The sequence below is a fragment of the Drosophila subpulchrella genome, unplaced genomic scaffold, assembly GCF_014743375.2.
Source record: "Drosophila subpulchrella strain 33 F10 #4 breed RU33 unplaced genomic scaffold, RU_Dsub_v1.1 Primary Assembly Seq18, whole genome shotgun sequence".
In the NCBI taxonomy this organism is placed as follows: Eukaryota; Metazoa; Arthropoda; class Insecta; order Diptera; family Drosophilidae; genus Drosophila; species Drosophila subpulchrella.
Window position 1 is genome coordinate 178,708 of NW_023665515.1, and position 15,782 is coordinate 194,489.

At 43.5% G+C, this 15,782-nt stretch overlaps 1 protein-coding gene across 1 annotated transcript; it reads right to left on the minus strand.

Moving 5' to 3' along the window:
- Nucleotides 1-6,266: 6,266 nt before the first annotated feature.
- LOC119559159 lies at nucleotides 6,267-10,786 on the minus strand. Its single transcript, XM_037872227.1, has 2 exons — nucleotides 10,732-10,786; nucleotides 6,267-6,809 (listed from the first exon to the last, which is right to left on the minus strand). The coding sequence occupies exon 2, from the start codon at nucleotides 6,676-6,678 to the stop codon at nucleotides 6,343-6,345; it is 336 nt and encodes a 111-aa protein (XP_037728155.1). The 5' UTR covers nucleotides 6,679-6,809; nucleotides 10,732-10,786; the 3' UTR covers nucleotides 6,267-6,342.
- Nucleotides 10,787-15,782: the final 4,996 nt, after the last annotated feature.

Consider the following 15,782-nt stretch of genomic DNA (forward strand, 5'->3'; position numbering starts at 1 on the left):
AAGAAGATATAAGATCTTCATACCCACCCGTACAGACTGGGACAACCTCCCACACCATTTTGAAAACGCTGTCAACATATACACAGATGGCTCCAAGCTTAACTCCCAAACAGGTGGGGGAGTCTTCTCCCCCGAACTAGACATAAAAGTCTCATTCCGCCTACCAGACGGAAGTCATGGCAACTCAAGAAGGCATGACCCACCTGGTCACGTCAGTACATCATGACATAGATATTTTCATCTTCTCGGATAGTCAAGCAGCCCTCAGGGCCCTCGACTTCTACACAACGAACTCAAAAACAATCTCTGATTGCCGCAAATCTCTTAACGAGATGGCCACTGATCTGAGAATCAACCTCATCTGGGTGCCTGGACACCGCAATATTGAGGGCAACTGCATAGCAGACGAGCTGGCAAGACAGGGGACAACCGCCGACATCCTTCGCGATAAGGACACGGTGGGTATGCCCATGGCTACCTGCAAGCTTCATCTCAGGCAGAGACTGTACACACTTTCCAACAACCGTTGGAACTCAATCTCAACATGCCACAATTCTAGGCTCACATGGCCAAACTACAACTCGAAAAGAACAAAATCTCTCCTACAATGTAGCAGGGAGGACATCTCCACTCTCCTAAATGCCCCCACGGGCCACTGCCTTATAGGGACTCATTGGCTCAGGCTGGGACTCAGTAACCACGACTTCTGCCGCAGCTGCAAACAGATAGACGAAGAGGAGAGCACCGAACACCTCCTGTGCTTCTGCCCAGCACATAACCTAAAGCGCTTTCAAACCCTAGGTAGCTACACACTTCCGAATCTTGCGGCCATTCAGGGCGTAAGCATCCACAAACTCGCATGTTTCCCAAGAAAAACAGAATACTTCGCGAAAGTAAATAACCCCTGAGCTAGGGAAAAAATCTAATCAGAGATCATGTGGTGTCACAAGGGGCCCAATGTGGCCTAAGTATGTGGATTAGTTTCTAATCTCCAACCACTCCTACCTAACCTACCTAACCTAATTGTTTTTTATACATTATTAGATTAGTATTACGCACATCTTAGCTGAATGCAAAAGTCGAAAGTGGTTTATAGCTTTTACAAGGAAAATAAGGGACTAAACCAAAAATATAGAAGGATTTTAAGCACCATTGTTTGTAAATACTTAGTCCTAAATACAATTCCACCGAAACAGAACTTATTCTCCGATTTAGCAGAGGAACTAGTTTTACTTTTCGACAAGGAAATCAAGGTGAGAAAGTACTAAATGGTATACACTTTAAAAACTAATTTTAAATATTTTTAAGGAAACGTATTTTATGAAAATCCATGGAAAGAAAACAGGTGGACTGCTATATAGCAGTAATTACTATTTGCAGTCAAAGTTCAGTAAGGACAAAATATTAAAAAAAAAAAAACTGGAACACAAGGAAAATTTTTATCCAAATTCGATCATAAATCCGGGTAACTAACTGACTCATGAAGAATTCTATTTAACCTTATATATTCTTAGATGATGAGATACAAGTGCTTCTTTATTGGTTGCAATTTAACGTTTGCCCTGAAGAAGAAGTCATCGAGAAATGAAATAAAATCTTTGACTGCCGTATGAGCATCTTGAAAGGGTCTGCTAATCTAGTCGAAATATTACAGGAGTTCCCCATTCTTAAGCACTCTTTTGGTTATATTTGTACCCGTTACTCGTAGAGTAAAAGGGTATACTAGATTCGTCGGAAAGTATGTAGCAGGCAGAAGGAAGCGTTTCCGACCCCATAAAGTATATATATTCTTGATCAGGATCACTATTCGAGTCGATCTAGCCATGTCCGTCTGTCTGTCTGTCCGTCTGTCCGTCTGTCCGGATGAACGCTGAGATCTTGGAAACTATGAGAGCTAGGCTATTGAGATTTGGCGTGCGGATTCCTTAGCTTCTTACGCAGCGCAAGTTTGTTTCAATAGAGTGCCACGCCCACTTTTACGCCCACAAACCGCCCAAAACTGTGGCTCCTACAGTTTTGATGCTAGAATAAAAATTTTAACTGAAATGTATTGTTCTCATCAATACCTATTGATTGACCCAAAAAAAAGTTTGCCACGCCCACTCTAACGCCCATAACGCTGAAATCTGTCTACCGCCGGTAGGTGCCGTATTTCAATCTCGCTTTTCTGCTTGCTTATCTCCATTTCCCTTTGGTCCCTTTAGCTGAGTAAAGGGTATCTGATAGTCGAGGTACTTGACTATAGCGTTCACACACAGCTTTTGCGGCTTGTGGGCGTTAGAGTGGGCGTGGCACATAGCTGAAACAAAGTGGCGCTGCGTATGAAGCTCAGGAATCTGCATGCCAAATCTCAATAGCCTAGCTCCTATAGACAGACAGACGGACAGACGGACATGGCTAGATCGATTCGGCTAGGGATCCTGATCAAGAATATATACCTTATGGGGTTGAAAACGCTTCCTTCTGCGTTACATACTTTCCGACGAATCTAGTATACCCTTTTACTCTACGAGTAACGGGTATAAAAAGTTGTTCCCAGTCGGAGTTAAAATCCGTCCGGTAAGTCCCGCAGTTGATAGACTAGACCCCTAGCCTACATGCCAATGCTACAGTATGTTAGTCAAATGCGGCATTGAGCTTTTTTTTGCAGCAGACAACACGAAATTATACACTAACACAACCAAAGAGCTTTACACGGACAACGCACACTAGGAAGATCAAAAATCCACATCGAAAATCCACTCCAAAAATTTTTCCGTGCATTCCGTTGTATGGCGGTTACTCATCTTGTAGTTTATATTATATTTGGTGTAACAGTCCTGCTTTTGATGAGGTAGTTCAACGGGATCCTGCAGCTCGATCTAACATTTATTTATGTCAGATGTGGTTGCTGTAAGATAGGGTTGTCGAATTTTCTAAAAATCGTACCGATGATATTTGGATTTTGAAAAAATATTATAATGATATTTGAAAATACCAATTTAAAATATCGATATATCGATGATATTTGAATTTTTTTGAAAATATTTAAATTTTAATGGGTGAGGACATCACAGGCTGCTCATTTAAAATTCACAGCGCACTGTACCCTTATATCTTGCTTTAACAAACAAGATAAGAAGAAATTCAAGAAATCGAACAATTTTATGAAATCATTTTCACATTTTTAATTAATTACAAGAATTGTAAAATTAAATCTTTGATCCTTTACATATTTTGATCCATTAATCACGAATTTGGCCAGGTCTCCAAAAAAAAAAAAATTAAAAAAAATTTCCTTTTGAGAATCGAAAATTGTGTTTTCGGGTTTTTTTTTAAATTTATAGGGGAAAACACAATTTTTCGACTCTCAAGAAGAAATTTTCGAAATCCTTCTCTTGGAGACCGTTTTCCTGGCCAGATTCGTGATTATTGCATTAAAATATATAAAGAAACTAAGCTATCATTTAAGTACTTTCAAACTAATAGTATATAAGTGAACAACCATTAGAAAGGACCAAAATATCATTTACAAATAATATCGATATTGCATATTTCAGACAAAAAAATTTCGCTATAATTATAATTATACCCGTTACTTGTAGAGTAAAAGGGTATACTAGATTCGTCGGAAAGTATGTAACAGGCAGAAGGAAGCGCTTCCGTACCCCATAAAGTATATATATTCTTGATCAGGGTCCCTATCCGAGTCGATCTAGCCATGTCCGTCTGTCCGTCTGCTCGTCGGTCAGTCCGTCCGGATGAACGCTGAGATCTCGGAAACTTTAAGAGCTAGGATATTGAGATTTGGAGTGCAGATTCCTGGGCTTCTTACTCAGCGCAAGTTTGTTTCAGAAAAGTACCACGCCCACTCCAACGCCCACAAACCGCCCACAAACTTCAAAAAATCGTAAATATGAACGTGGATACCTCGGAAATTATTAAAGATAGAGAATATGCCACGCCCACTCGAACGCCCACAAGCCGCCCAAACCTGTGGCGCCCACAATTTTCATGCTAGATAAAAAATTTTAACAGAAATGTATTGGTCTCGTCAATACCTATCGATTGATCCAAAAAAGCCACGCCCACGCTAACGCATATAACGCTTAAATCTGTCTACCGCCGGTAGGTGGCGCATTTCAATCACGCTTTGCTGCTTGCATATCTCCATTTCCCTTTGGTCCCTTTAGCTGAGTAGCGGGTATCTGATAGTCGAGGTACTCGACTATAGCGTTCTTCCTTGTTTTTTTTTTAATATCATCGGTATATAGATATTTTGATATATTTTCGACATCCCTACTGTAAGAGAATCCAACCCGGCACCAGAGTATGTGGGAGCCAGTCGTAAATGAAAGTAGAAAGAAATCAAAGTAAAGTCATTTATGATGTTAATTCGCATATACCTAACAGTTAAACACTGAGTACAGCAGAGACACCACTAGCTGACACCCATACACAGCCAACTTCCGTAGCTTTGTACGCAGCGCAATTTTGTCACGCGAATATGCCACGCCCACTAAAACGCCCACAAACCGCCCAAGCCTGTGGCGCCCACAATTTTCATGCTAGATAAAAATTTTTAACTGAAATGTATTGGTCTCTTCAATACCTATCGATTGATCCAAAAAAAAATTTGACACGCCTAGCCTAACGCCCACAACGCTTAAATCTGTGTTCCATCGGTAGCTGGCGCATTTAAATCTCGCATTGCTGCTTGCATATCTCCATTTCGCTTTGGTCCCTTAAGCTGAGTAAAGGGTATCTGATAGTCGAGGTACTCGAGGATAGCGTTCTCCTTTATTTTACTTAGATTGAAGTTGACTATGCCAAACTTTATCCAGTCGTAGAGAACAGCTTCACCGAAAAATGGGAACATTTTAAAGATATAGTTTTGCCCAATTTTAAGTCAAACATAAAAGAGCTTAGTTTGGTTAAAAACTTATGATGTTCAATTTAACGGTAAGAAACACAATTGTTTTATCTACTTAAATACGTCTATATTTATGGGTACATATTTTTTCAGATGCCAAAAACTCATTGACCCTGTTTCTGATGCTCGGACTGCTGAAGAATTGCTATTGAATTTAACCATCGAAAACTAAAGGAGTACATTTATACATTGGAAGTCTACAACAGGCGAATTACAAGCGCAGATCAAGGAAGAGGTTGAGAGCTGCTTCAATGAAAAGACAACGCTTCAGCCCATAATATGCGCAATTTGTAAAAGTATTTATAATTTAAAGGAGTTTTATAACTTCTTATCAGGATTTTACTATGAGTTACCAACTATCCTTCAGTGCGTTGGAATATGTTTTAAAATTTATATGGTTCTGAACTTGGAGTACCCTAACGAATACCAACTAGTTTGGACTTTTATAACAAAATACTTTTATGACACCAATTTAAAGACGGATTTACAAATCAGAGCGATTTCTGAATTACTAACTGACTTAAAATGATTTGCCACTTTTAGCTAGTGAGTTTAGCTACTACTTTACATTTAATTGAAACGTACATAAAATTACCATGTGGGCAAAGCGAGTGTTCTCATATTTTTAACAATTTTCAACCCTTTTCTGAACATATAAGTAACCATACGATTTCTTCATCCACTTACATCGAAGGAAGCCATAACTCTGCAATAAGTTTTGATAATGATGTAAGTCTAGATTTAGAAGAAGTCACGATACAACCAAACAGAACGATCAGCTACCGGACCATTCATTAAAATTAACTTTGAATATTAGCTCGGACTTATCCATTCCTCGGATAAATGCATTTAAGATTCAAAAACATATTATGCATAATATTACGGATCCGATTACCCACACTTTCACAATTGATGACACAATATCGACAATAAGGCATACAAATCCTATGACTTTAGGTTCAAAAAGTCCTCTGGTATTATTAAATGACTTGAGTTTAATTTAAAGAAATATTTTGAGATGCCAAACGTGTTCTCTTTCTTTAAAAACAGGATACACTTACTTAAAAATCAAACTAAGATTGCTTATTTTGCCAATGGCAATTTATGGAAACACCACTACTAGCAGTTTATCTTTCATTTCCTACTTCACCCCTAGAGTACTGTTCATGGGGAAGACAACAAATATGCCACCCTTATATTTATAATTAATAACGCACGAATAGGTTATATTAAAATGTATTGCGTTTATTCGGAGCGGCAGACGGACTGTGAATGTATAAAAAGCTTGGCTCCAAGATCTTCATATAGACATATGCAGGCTTACAAAGTAGTTGCTGAATAGATAAGCGACAGCTTTAGTGGTATAAGAAAGAAGGCGAAAGATAAGCAGAGAGCGCTGCAGGTGCCGTCGTACACCTATGCGCGCATGACTAGGCGCTGGCGATCTGCTCCGAACATACTCCCCCCGTTGGAAGAGGTAAGGTTCCAACTATCTCGGAATCGATGGGCAGAACGGCTAGCTTGGCGACGGCTCTCTTGATCAGACCCGTAGCTGTACGGACCATAGCTACTCTGATGACTCCGTCCCCGCCGGGTATGACTTCCTGGATGCACCCAAGCTGCCATCTCAAGGGTGGAACGTTGTCCTCCTTCAGCAAAACTATGCGTCCAACCTTGATGTTAGACGTTTCGACGCGCCACTTGCTCCTCTCTTGAAGTGGGGACAAATACTCTCTGCTCCACCTTTTCCAGAAATGTTGCTGCATCTGGGTAACCCGCTGCCATCTGCTGAGGCGGTCTTCGCGGAGATGAGTAATGCCAGGCTCAGGAAACTTAGTGTAGCTGGAACCCTTCAGGAAATGCGCCGGTGTTAGCACCTCAAGGCTTTCAGCATTTTCTGAAATTGGACAGAGTGGACGGGAGTTAAGGATGGCAGAAATCTCATATGCAAGAGTTCTTAATTCATCGATGGCTAAGATGGATGCACCGACGACTCTGTAGAAGTGAAATTTAGCTGACTTCACAGCGGCCTCCCATAAACCACCGAAGTGCGGGGCACGCGGAGGGATGAACTTCCAATCGATCCCATCAGCTAAACAGACGGAAGATATCGATGCTGTGTGCTGCTCGCTCAAAAAGAGCTCTTTCAGCTCGGCAAGCTCTCTCTTTGCACCGACAAAGTTTGTAGCATTGTCGCTCCAAATGGTACGCGGACTGCCTCTAAGGCTGATGAATCTCCTCAGCGCTGCGATGAAAGAATCCGTCGTGAGATCCTGGACCACTTCCAAATGAGCAGCCTTCGTGGAAAAACAGACAAAGACGGCGATAAAGCACTTGTGGGGTGCCTTATTTCTGGCCTCTGCCTTATGATAGAATGGCCCACAATAGTTCACTCCTGTGGTATGAAAAGCTGGATTAGGCTGCACTCTATTTGCTGGAAGGCTACCCATGACGTGCTCCCAAGTAACAGGCTTCATTCGGAAACATCGGACGCATGTGTTGATAACGCTGGCGACGAACTTGCGGCCTCCAACCGGCCAGTACCTTTGCCGTAATGCGGCAAGCAGCGCCTGCGATCCTCTATGCAAATATTTCTCATGATAATAAACGTTGATCGCCTTGGTGACTGGATGATCCTTGGGCAGCAGTATCGGATGCCTCGTATCGTAGTCCAAGTTTGCGTTCTGAAGCCTTCCACCCACGCGAAGTAACCCATCGTAGCCGAGTATAGGCCTAAGCGAAACCAGCTTGCTTTTCAATGAAAACGGCTTGCCCTGGCTAAGAGATCCATACTCCTTCGCCAAATTAACGTGTTGGATGCTCCTCAGAAGAAGTACAGTTCCAGAGTTGATCTCCTCCACCGAAAGTCGACCTTTTAACGGCGCAGATTTGGCTCTGCAATTTGAAATGAATCGATAAATGTATGCAAATACGCGCTGCAACTTATCGAAAGAGTTGAGGAATTTGCAGTTTGATGAACTGTCTATGCAAACGGCCCCAATTAGAGCCACAGAACGGCGCTCTGGAAGATCCTTTACTGAGTCTAGCAGGGTCGGCCAATTTGACGAGCTTTGCAGAAGGAATGGAGGCCCATTAGCCCAAAGGGAATGTTCCAACAATTCTCTTGGGGTACATCCTCGCGATACGACGTCTGCCGGGTTCAAGTTTGTAGGAACGTGATGCCAAGACATGCCTTTCGTCATCTCCTGAATTTTCGCGATTCTGTTTGATACGAAAACGTTAAACTCCCTCGGAGGTTGCCGAATCCACGCCAACACAATGGACGAGTCCGACCAGCAATGAAAGGTGCAATCGAAATCTATGGCTTCCTTGGCGTTTACGATTAGCTCAGCCAATAAAAGCGCTGCGGAAAGTTCTAATCTTGGAATTGTTAAGGCCTTCAATGGAGCTACCCTTGACTTGGCACAGAGCAGATGGACTTTCGATTCTCCATTGGTCTCCGATCGCAAGTATAGACACGCTCCATAAGCTGACATGCTAGCATCGCAGAATCCATGCAACTCAACGGAAGCCCTTGGTTGCAATACGAATCGTGGGAATTTTAAGTTCTGTACGACCGATAACTGTGAGGTCAACTCCCCCCATGACGAAAGAATGGGCTCTGGCAGTGCATTATCCCAATCCACGTTCGCACTCCATAGAGATTGCAGAAAAATCTTAGATTTTGTGATAATAGGAGTTATTAAACCGAGTGGATCATAGAACTTGGCAATCGTCGACAATGCAACCCGCTTAGTGGGTCGTTGATTGGTTGGCAGTTGAGAAAAATGAAATAGGAGCTGATCAGAAGATGGATCCCAGACTAGTCCCAATGCCTTGGCGACATCCGATCCATCGTGAAATTTGATTAACTGCTCCTTGTCGCATTCAGACTCTCCCTTCAGGGCTGCTGACTCATTCGAACACCATTTCCGAATTGGAAAGTGGCCTCGCGACAGTAGTTCCTTCACCTGACGACGAATTTCTCTCACCTCCTCAACTGAGTGCCCACCAGATATTAAATCATCCACATAGAAATCTCTACGAACAATTTTTGCTCCAATAGGAAATGATTCCTCCTCATCGTAAGCGAGTTGATGCATGGCTCTTATAGCCAAGAAGGCAGCTGGCTTGGTTCCATAAGTCACCGTGTTCAATTTAAAAACACTCAACTCTTCCGTGGAGCTTTCTCTCCAAACGATGCACTGCAAGAAATCATCCGGGTACGAAACACGCACGCAACGGTACATCTTGCAGATATCTCCACAAAGGGCAACTTTAAAAAATCGAAAGCGAAGCAGTATATTGAAGATTTTTTGTTGAATTGTTGGTCCTGCCAGAAGTAAGTCGTTCAGAGAGCTACCAGAAGTTGTTTTAGCAGATCCATCAAAAACGAACCGAAGCTTCGTACTCGTGCTCTCCTGCTTATGTACGCAATGGTGGGGCAAAAAGAATTGTGTTTCTGGCGGTTCCTTAGTTACAAGAGACATGTGACCTAGATCGATATACTCCCTCAAAAATGCTGAGTACTGTGCTTTCAGGGCTGGGTTTCTATCTAATTTAGCTTCCAAACTCTTGAAACGACGACGAGCCAAGCAATAAGAATCACCTAAAGATTCGAATCCGGAAGTGGACAAGAGACGAACAGAGTATTGGCCGTTTCCAAGTCTAATGCAATTTTCATTAAAAAGTTGCTCACATCGCAAGTCTTCCGGCAATAAAGATGGCTTAGATGAAGTGAAGTCCTCAATTTCCCAAAATCGCTTTACAATGGCGGAAAGTGTGTCATCGGAATGATCAGCTGGGTCCTTCATGCTGGCTTGCAAAACCGATTTATGAGTTGGCATGTTCGATGATAACCCTCCAGAGACTATCCAACCAAGCTTCGTGTTCTGAAGAGTTGGCAAAGCCCTATCCAAAGGAATTTGTCCCATAGAAATTATTTCGAAAAACAACCCAGCGCCGAGTAAAAGGTCAATTCGTTGTGATTGATTGAAATTAGGGTCAGCGAGTGAAATGTTTTGCGGTATCCTCCACGATGTTGCATTTATATTGAAATGGGGTTGATAATCAGTAATACTGTGAGTCACAACCGCTGTGAATGCCGCACGATAGCTTGCATCCCGTGATTGCACAAGAATATCGACAGTCTTATCAGAGATCATGGAAGATTCTCCTATCCCAGAAATCGACGTTTGCGATCTTCTATGATTCAAGTTTAGTTGGCTAGCTAAGCGAGAGGTTATGAAGTTTAGCTGGGAGGCCGAATCTAAAATTGCTCGGCAAGGCATGAATGCTCCAATTCTATTTCTAACGTAGATAATAGCAGTTGGAAGCAACACGTAGTCGATCGGCAAAATATTTAAGGTTTTGGGTGGAGGGCTTGGTATATGATGATCAGGATGCGATGATGTATGCGAACATGATACTAATGCTGATGAAGTAGATAGTAATGGCTGAGAGCTCGAGGATGGATCGCATGATGGAGATAAAAATGAGGTTGATGTTGCGGATGGGTCATGGTTCATGTGTAATAATGAATGGTGCTTCATGCGACAATACTTGCAGTGAGTCGACTTGCATTGCTGCAAACTATGCCCCTTGCGCAAACAGTTGAGGCATAGGTGCAACTTCTTTGCTTCTCTATATCGAAGATTCGGACTCAAATTTAAAAATCGAGAACACTTTGGCAAATAATGATCCCGTGCATCGCAAAATAAGCATGTCAAATGATTTGAGTTAGTAGCAGAAGCAATAAGTGTATTTTGGTTATATTTGTGCAAGTTTTTTTCCACCTGCTGGCCTGGTGTTTGAGTTACCAAGGCTTGATCCAAGTTTTCCATCATCCTGCACCTCTTTTCCAAAAACGATTCCATAGCATCCCAGGTAGACAGCTCAGTGATTGACAAATCCTCTTCCCATTTTTCCCGCGTCCTCTGATCCAGTTTCCCAGTGACGATGTGAATTAAAAGTCCATCCAAAATTTGTTGCGTATTGGCCAGGGTTCGAATTGCTCGCAGATGCGAAGTAATGCAATCGCTCAGCTCCCGAAGACCCTTCGAAGATCCCTTCTCGACACCCTTTAAACCGAATATTGCCTGTACATGTGCCTGAAAGTGTAAAACTTTATTATCAAATCGATTAACCAGCAAATTCATAGCCTTTTTAAAATTCGCATTCGAGGGTTCGAGCGAGCGTATGGTTTCCAGAGCCACGCCGCCCAAACTCGAACGCAAATATTGTAATTTTTCAATGTCGCTTAGCTCATCATCATTTCCGATGACCGTAGTGAAAGTCGCAAGAAAATCCGGCCACTCAGAGTAGGATCCATGAAAACGAGCAATTTCCAAATTTGGCAACCGAGGCTTCCTAGATCGAAAAGAAAGATCCGCATTATTAGTGATGTCAATAGATGTTGAATTTGCAGCGGTTGAAGCCGGCAATTGTGACTTGCGATGAGCCGCCAAGCCTCGGTTTAGTTTCGCCTTCACATCCATGAAGACTTCAGCAAATTCAATCCGATGGTCGCTTGAGATCTTTGCAAAATCCAGTCTTTCCAACGATGTCTGCGCAGAATCAAATGCCTGGTTTAAGGAATTTATCCATTCCATTCGCGCCAGCAAATCAGCATCGTCAAACTGATTAACCGCATCAGCGTTTAAATAGCATTTCATCGAGCTCATTTGCCGCAAGATAGATTGGGCTTTGACTCGGTAGTAGTCGACGTCACTTGTGGATTCATTTTGAGCCCGAACCGAGTTTTCTGTATCAGACATTTCTCAATCACGAGAAAGAAAAAAAATGAAATAAAATAAAATGTCCGACCGCGTTAGAGGCACAAAACACCGTATACCCTTTGCCGCGAAAACGTGAAGGTTAACAAGCGTCGCCGAGATGCAACGGAACCTTTAACTTGGTTGTTGTTGTTCTTGTCGATAAATTGCCTGCCTAGCAACAGCGGATTATGTAACTGGCAAACGAATGTATGTATGGCTATATGTACACATATATATGTAATATGCGCTATTAACAAAGATTAAATGCGATTCACTTTGCTAAGAATTATTTGCACAACACAGTTTTGGTGTTTTTCACAGAAAGAAAGCGAAAGATAAGCAGAGAGCGCTGCAGGTGCCGTCGTACACCTATGCGCGCATGACTAGGCGCTGGCGATCTGCTCCGAACAAGTACCATAAAACATTTTTGGTACAGCATTATTTAACTCATGACACATAAAAAGCTTTGGAAACTCGAAGTGTTTGGGCAAGCGTGTTGGTCAGCTGAAAAGACTTGAAGAAAATGGAATATCTTTAATTATTGACGGCGAGGAGTATAGAATATTTTTAACGTTTGGTCTAGTTTTTGGGAGACAACTTAGGCCTCGATTCGGCAAAAGAGCTAGTGTAATGGCTAAGAGGGCGCCGAGCTGAAGGCCACCGAACGGGTCGCAGGTTGCGGATAGCGAGCGCCCTGGTTCTCTAGGGTAACTACGAATAAGCGTGGAAGTTGGACACGGCCCGGCTACCGCAAACATTAAGCGTAAATAAGTAACCCCGGCCAGTCAGCGGGTATCTGCGCCGTAGCAGTACCGACGTCGCGCTTGTGCTGCCGCCTCCGACAAATAGCTCACACTCACCCCCTTCCCACACGTAATACCTACCTCTTCCCTGCCCACACAATACTCATTTTTCCCCGGGCTGTACTAAGGTGTCACTCGTACCGTGCCGAGAGTCAATATGGCTGGAGCCCCGAGTCAACAAATAACTCAGTCTCAAACGGTGAGCTCAGACAAACTTACCCGGGTACAGCGGATCTCTGACCGGGTGGACCTGTCCCTTCTCCGCAGCTCGTGAGATTTTATTATGGAGAATTTAAGTAACAACAACGACACCAAACAAGAGGCCGACACTCTCAAAAAGTCGGAAGTCGCAACCAGCGACGATAAGGCGAGCAAGAGTATTGCTCCGAAAGCCCAAGTCCACGTGACTTCAACTTCTGCCAAGGCCAGCGAACAACTCAGCCGTGTAAGCCCGAAACACCACAAAGACCAGCCCAAGCCTCCCACCAGCGTAGGAACGGCTAACTAGCTAGTCCAACCTGAAGAGAGTGCCAAAGCTGATCTTGTGGTGAGCACCAGGGCCAAGAGGACACCACCTAACCAGGCAGGACCTCTGGAACGTAAGAAGGCATTCCGAATCCTCAAACGACTGGCCACCAACCCCATACGTGGGGATCAAACGTCTAAAGTGGATTACCAGAAAATCCAAGAACATATAGCCTGGACAAAGGCGGTAATCCCAGACTTCGACATCGCTATGCCCACCAGCAATAGCAACAAACAAGAGAGGTCGATGGAAGTAGCGCAACCAGTGAGCAAGAAGGCCAAGACAACCAACCGCGGCACATGGTCGAGGTCCTTTGCGTAAGTGGTAAAGGGTCGGAAGATCATTGGCGTCATCTACCAGAGCGATGAATGTGGTAGGATCCCTAAAAACCAGTGGGGTCTGGTATGGCGGGCCCTTGCGACAGTGGCCTTGAAATTGATTGATTGCACAGATGCGGGGTGGTACCAGGGCAATGTGAAGTTGATCGCCTGTGGGGACGAATGATCGGCAGCGCTTTACAAGGCTGCCATCAACAAGGTCAGCGAGTACTACCCCGCGGCCAAGCTGGCAGTTTGCGGTGCTGCAGACATTCCGTCTCGACCGCGAGCGAGGGTGTGGCTGCCGTCTGAAGCCTCGGAGCCAGGGTCTATCCTCAGCCTGCTGACTAGGTTCAACCCGAAGCTTCCGAAAGATGGTTGGAAAGTGGTTAGTGTGGAGAAAACCGAGAACGTGGTAATCCCCCTGAACCAGGCCTGCTTGGAACCCCTCGCAGCGCAACAGAACCGGCTGAATTATGGGTTCGACAAGGTGCAGCTTTGCATTTATGACACGGACAAGCTAGCGGCAGACAACCTGGCTGCCTGCGCAGCAACAGTGATGCACTGTTGGGAGAATGTATGATCGCATGGAGTAGATGCTGTTAAATCGTTCGCGATCAATGGCTGCGTACAAATCGTACACGATGTAATCTCACCGCCTACTGCGTCTAGTAGATCGAGATTGCTGTGACGCCATGACATGTTCTCTAAACACTAGTTTCTTAAGTTGGTGGTGTAAAACTTTAACTGAATCGTGATTTATATTACCACAAGTTCCTGCTCGCCATATAAATTAAACTCTCCAATGTTCCTTGATTGCTTGCCAACATAAAGTTACACTATCTAAAATTGTTTAGAATCCTTACTCCCGAATTACGTGTTCAGAACAAAGATCGAAGTTCCTCGGATACTTTGCAATTCCATTGCTCAGACGATCGTGATCTAAAAGTAAGTTTAAGGAAATTCAATCGAAGTGATATCTAAAGTAACCTGTTGGTTTTGTCGACTATTCCGTAATAACTCGAAATAAAATCGCAGTTCCTAGTACCTGGTTTACCGTCATCCAAGTCCACAAATACTTTCTTATTCTCGTTAACTCCCAATTCTACATGCTAACATGGCCCCCTTGATCTTTATGGTCTACCCTTTCCGCAGACTCTCGAATCGTCGTCGCTATTCCGGCCTTAAGATACAAGTGATCAGTGAATAAACTGAGAAGAGGAAACTAAACTTCAGCAGACTCTAACAAAGACTTTATTGAAAACCGGTAAAGCAATACTTGAAGTCAAACCTCCTCCTAGTAGCCTGCGCTTAGAAACCAACTAGAATCTAGGCAGTTTCGGTTTTTAGGGACGTAAATATCGATTGGTTTGCCCCACGTTCTGGGCGCCATTTTTCCTTTATATTATGTAGTAGACAGCTAGGGCCACTAGTTGCCCCTCACGGCTTACAGTCATACGCTCACAAGACTATGGATGACCTAGTGTATAGCAAGATTTTAGTTCGAGCACTTCTAGCCTTGCTCGGTGCTAAGCTCGTCGGATTATCGTGGTATCTTCCTAGTCTTTTCTATAAAACGCACCGTACTACGCGAAAAAAAGTTTTAAGTGCACTAAACGGTAAACTAAAAGGCTCAAACAAAAAAAAATGGGTGTAAACGGACTCAAGGCATGCGGACGGACGTTGGAGACAAAAGCGAATCAGGAAACATTGAGAGTAAGGGTGGCTCGATGATATTGCCCCCTTTCTGTACCCACCCTACCATGATAACTCGTGCGAAATTGTTGGCGGTTATCCCTTACTCAATGCGTATTCATTATTTACATTTTTAATTCATTTATCAAGATCAAGATATCGCTTACAAGGCCGCACGTGGCATGCGGTTGGTGGGATGCCGGGCCAGAGATTTGCGCCGTTTGCAGACAATCTGTAGTCTCGGTCACCTTCCAGAATGTTCGCGCCTTTGCTGATCGTAGGGGCACCTAGCCAGTCACGTGTCCGCAGTCGACTCGTCTTGGCCGACCGCTTGCAGAATTAAAAACGGCCTGATCACGCTGCGCTGGTGCTGATGCTGCCGGCCGGAAACGAGAGAACCTCCTTTCTTTTCCTATTACAAAAAAATACATAGAAATACACGTCACTTACTACACTTCCTGTGCGGTTAAATTCGTGTATTTATATTTACCAGTAGTTGGGTGCAAAAACTTAAATGATCCTCCTGTTAGTATCGTAATGCCCGCTGTACACAAAATTTTACTACCGCAGCAGCCTTGCGATCGTTTTCATTCTAAGTTTTAAACGATGTGAATGAGAACTCTTGACGCGAGAAGTTGGCTGTGTATGGGTGTCAGCTAGTGGTGTCTCTGCTGTACTCAGTGTTTAACTGTTAGGTATATGCGAATTAACATCATAAATGACTTTACTTTGATTTCTTTCTACTTTCATTTA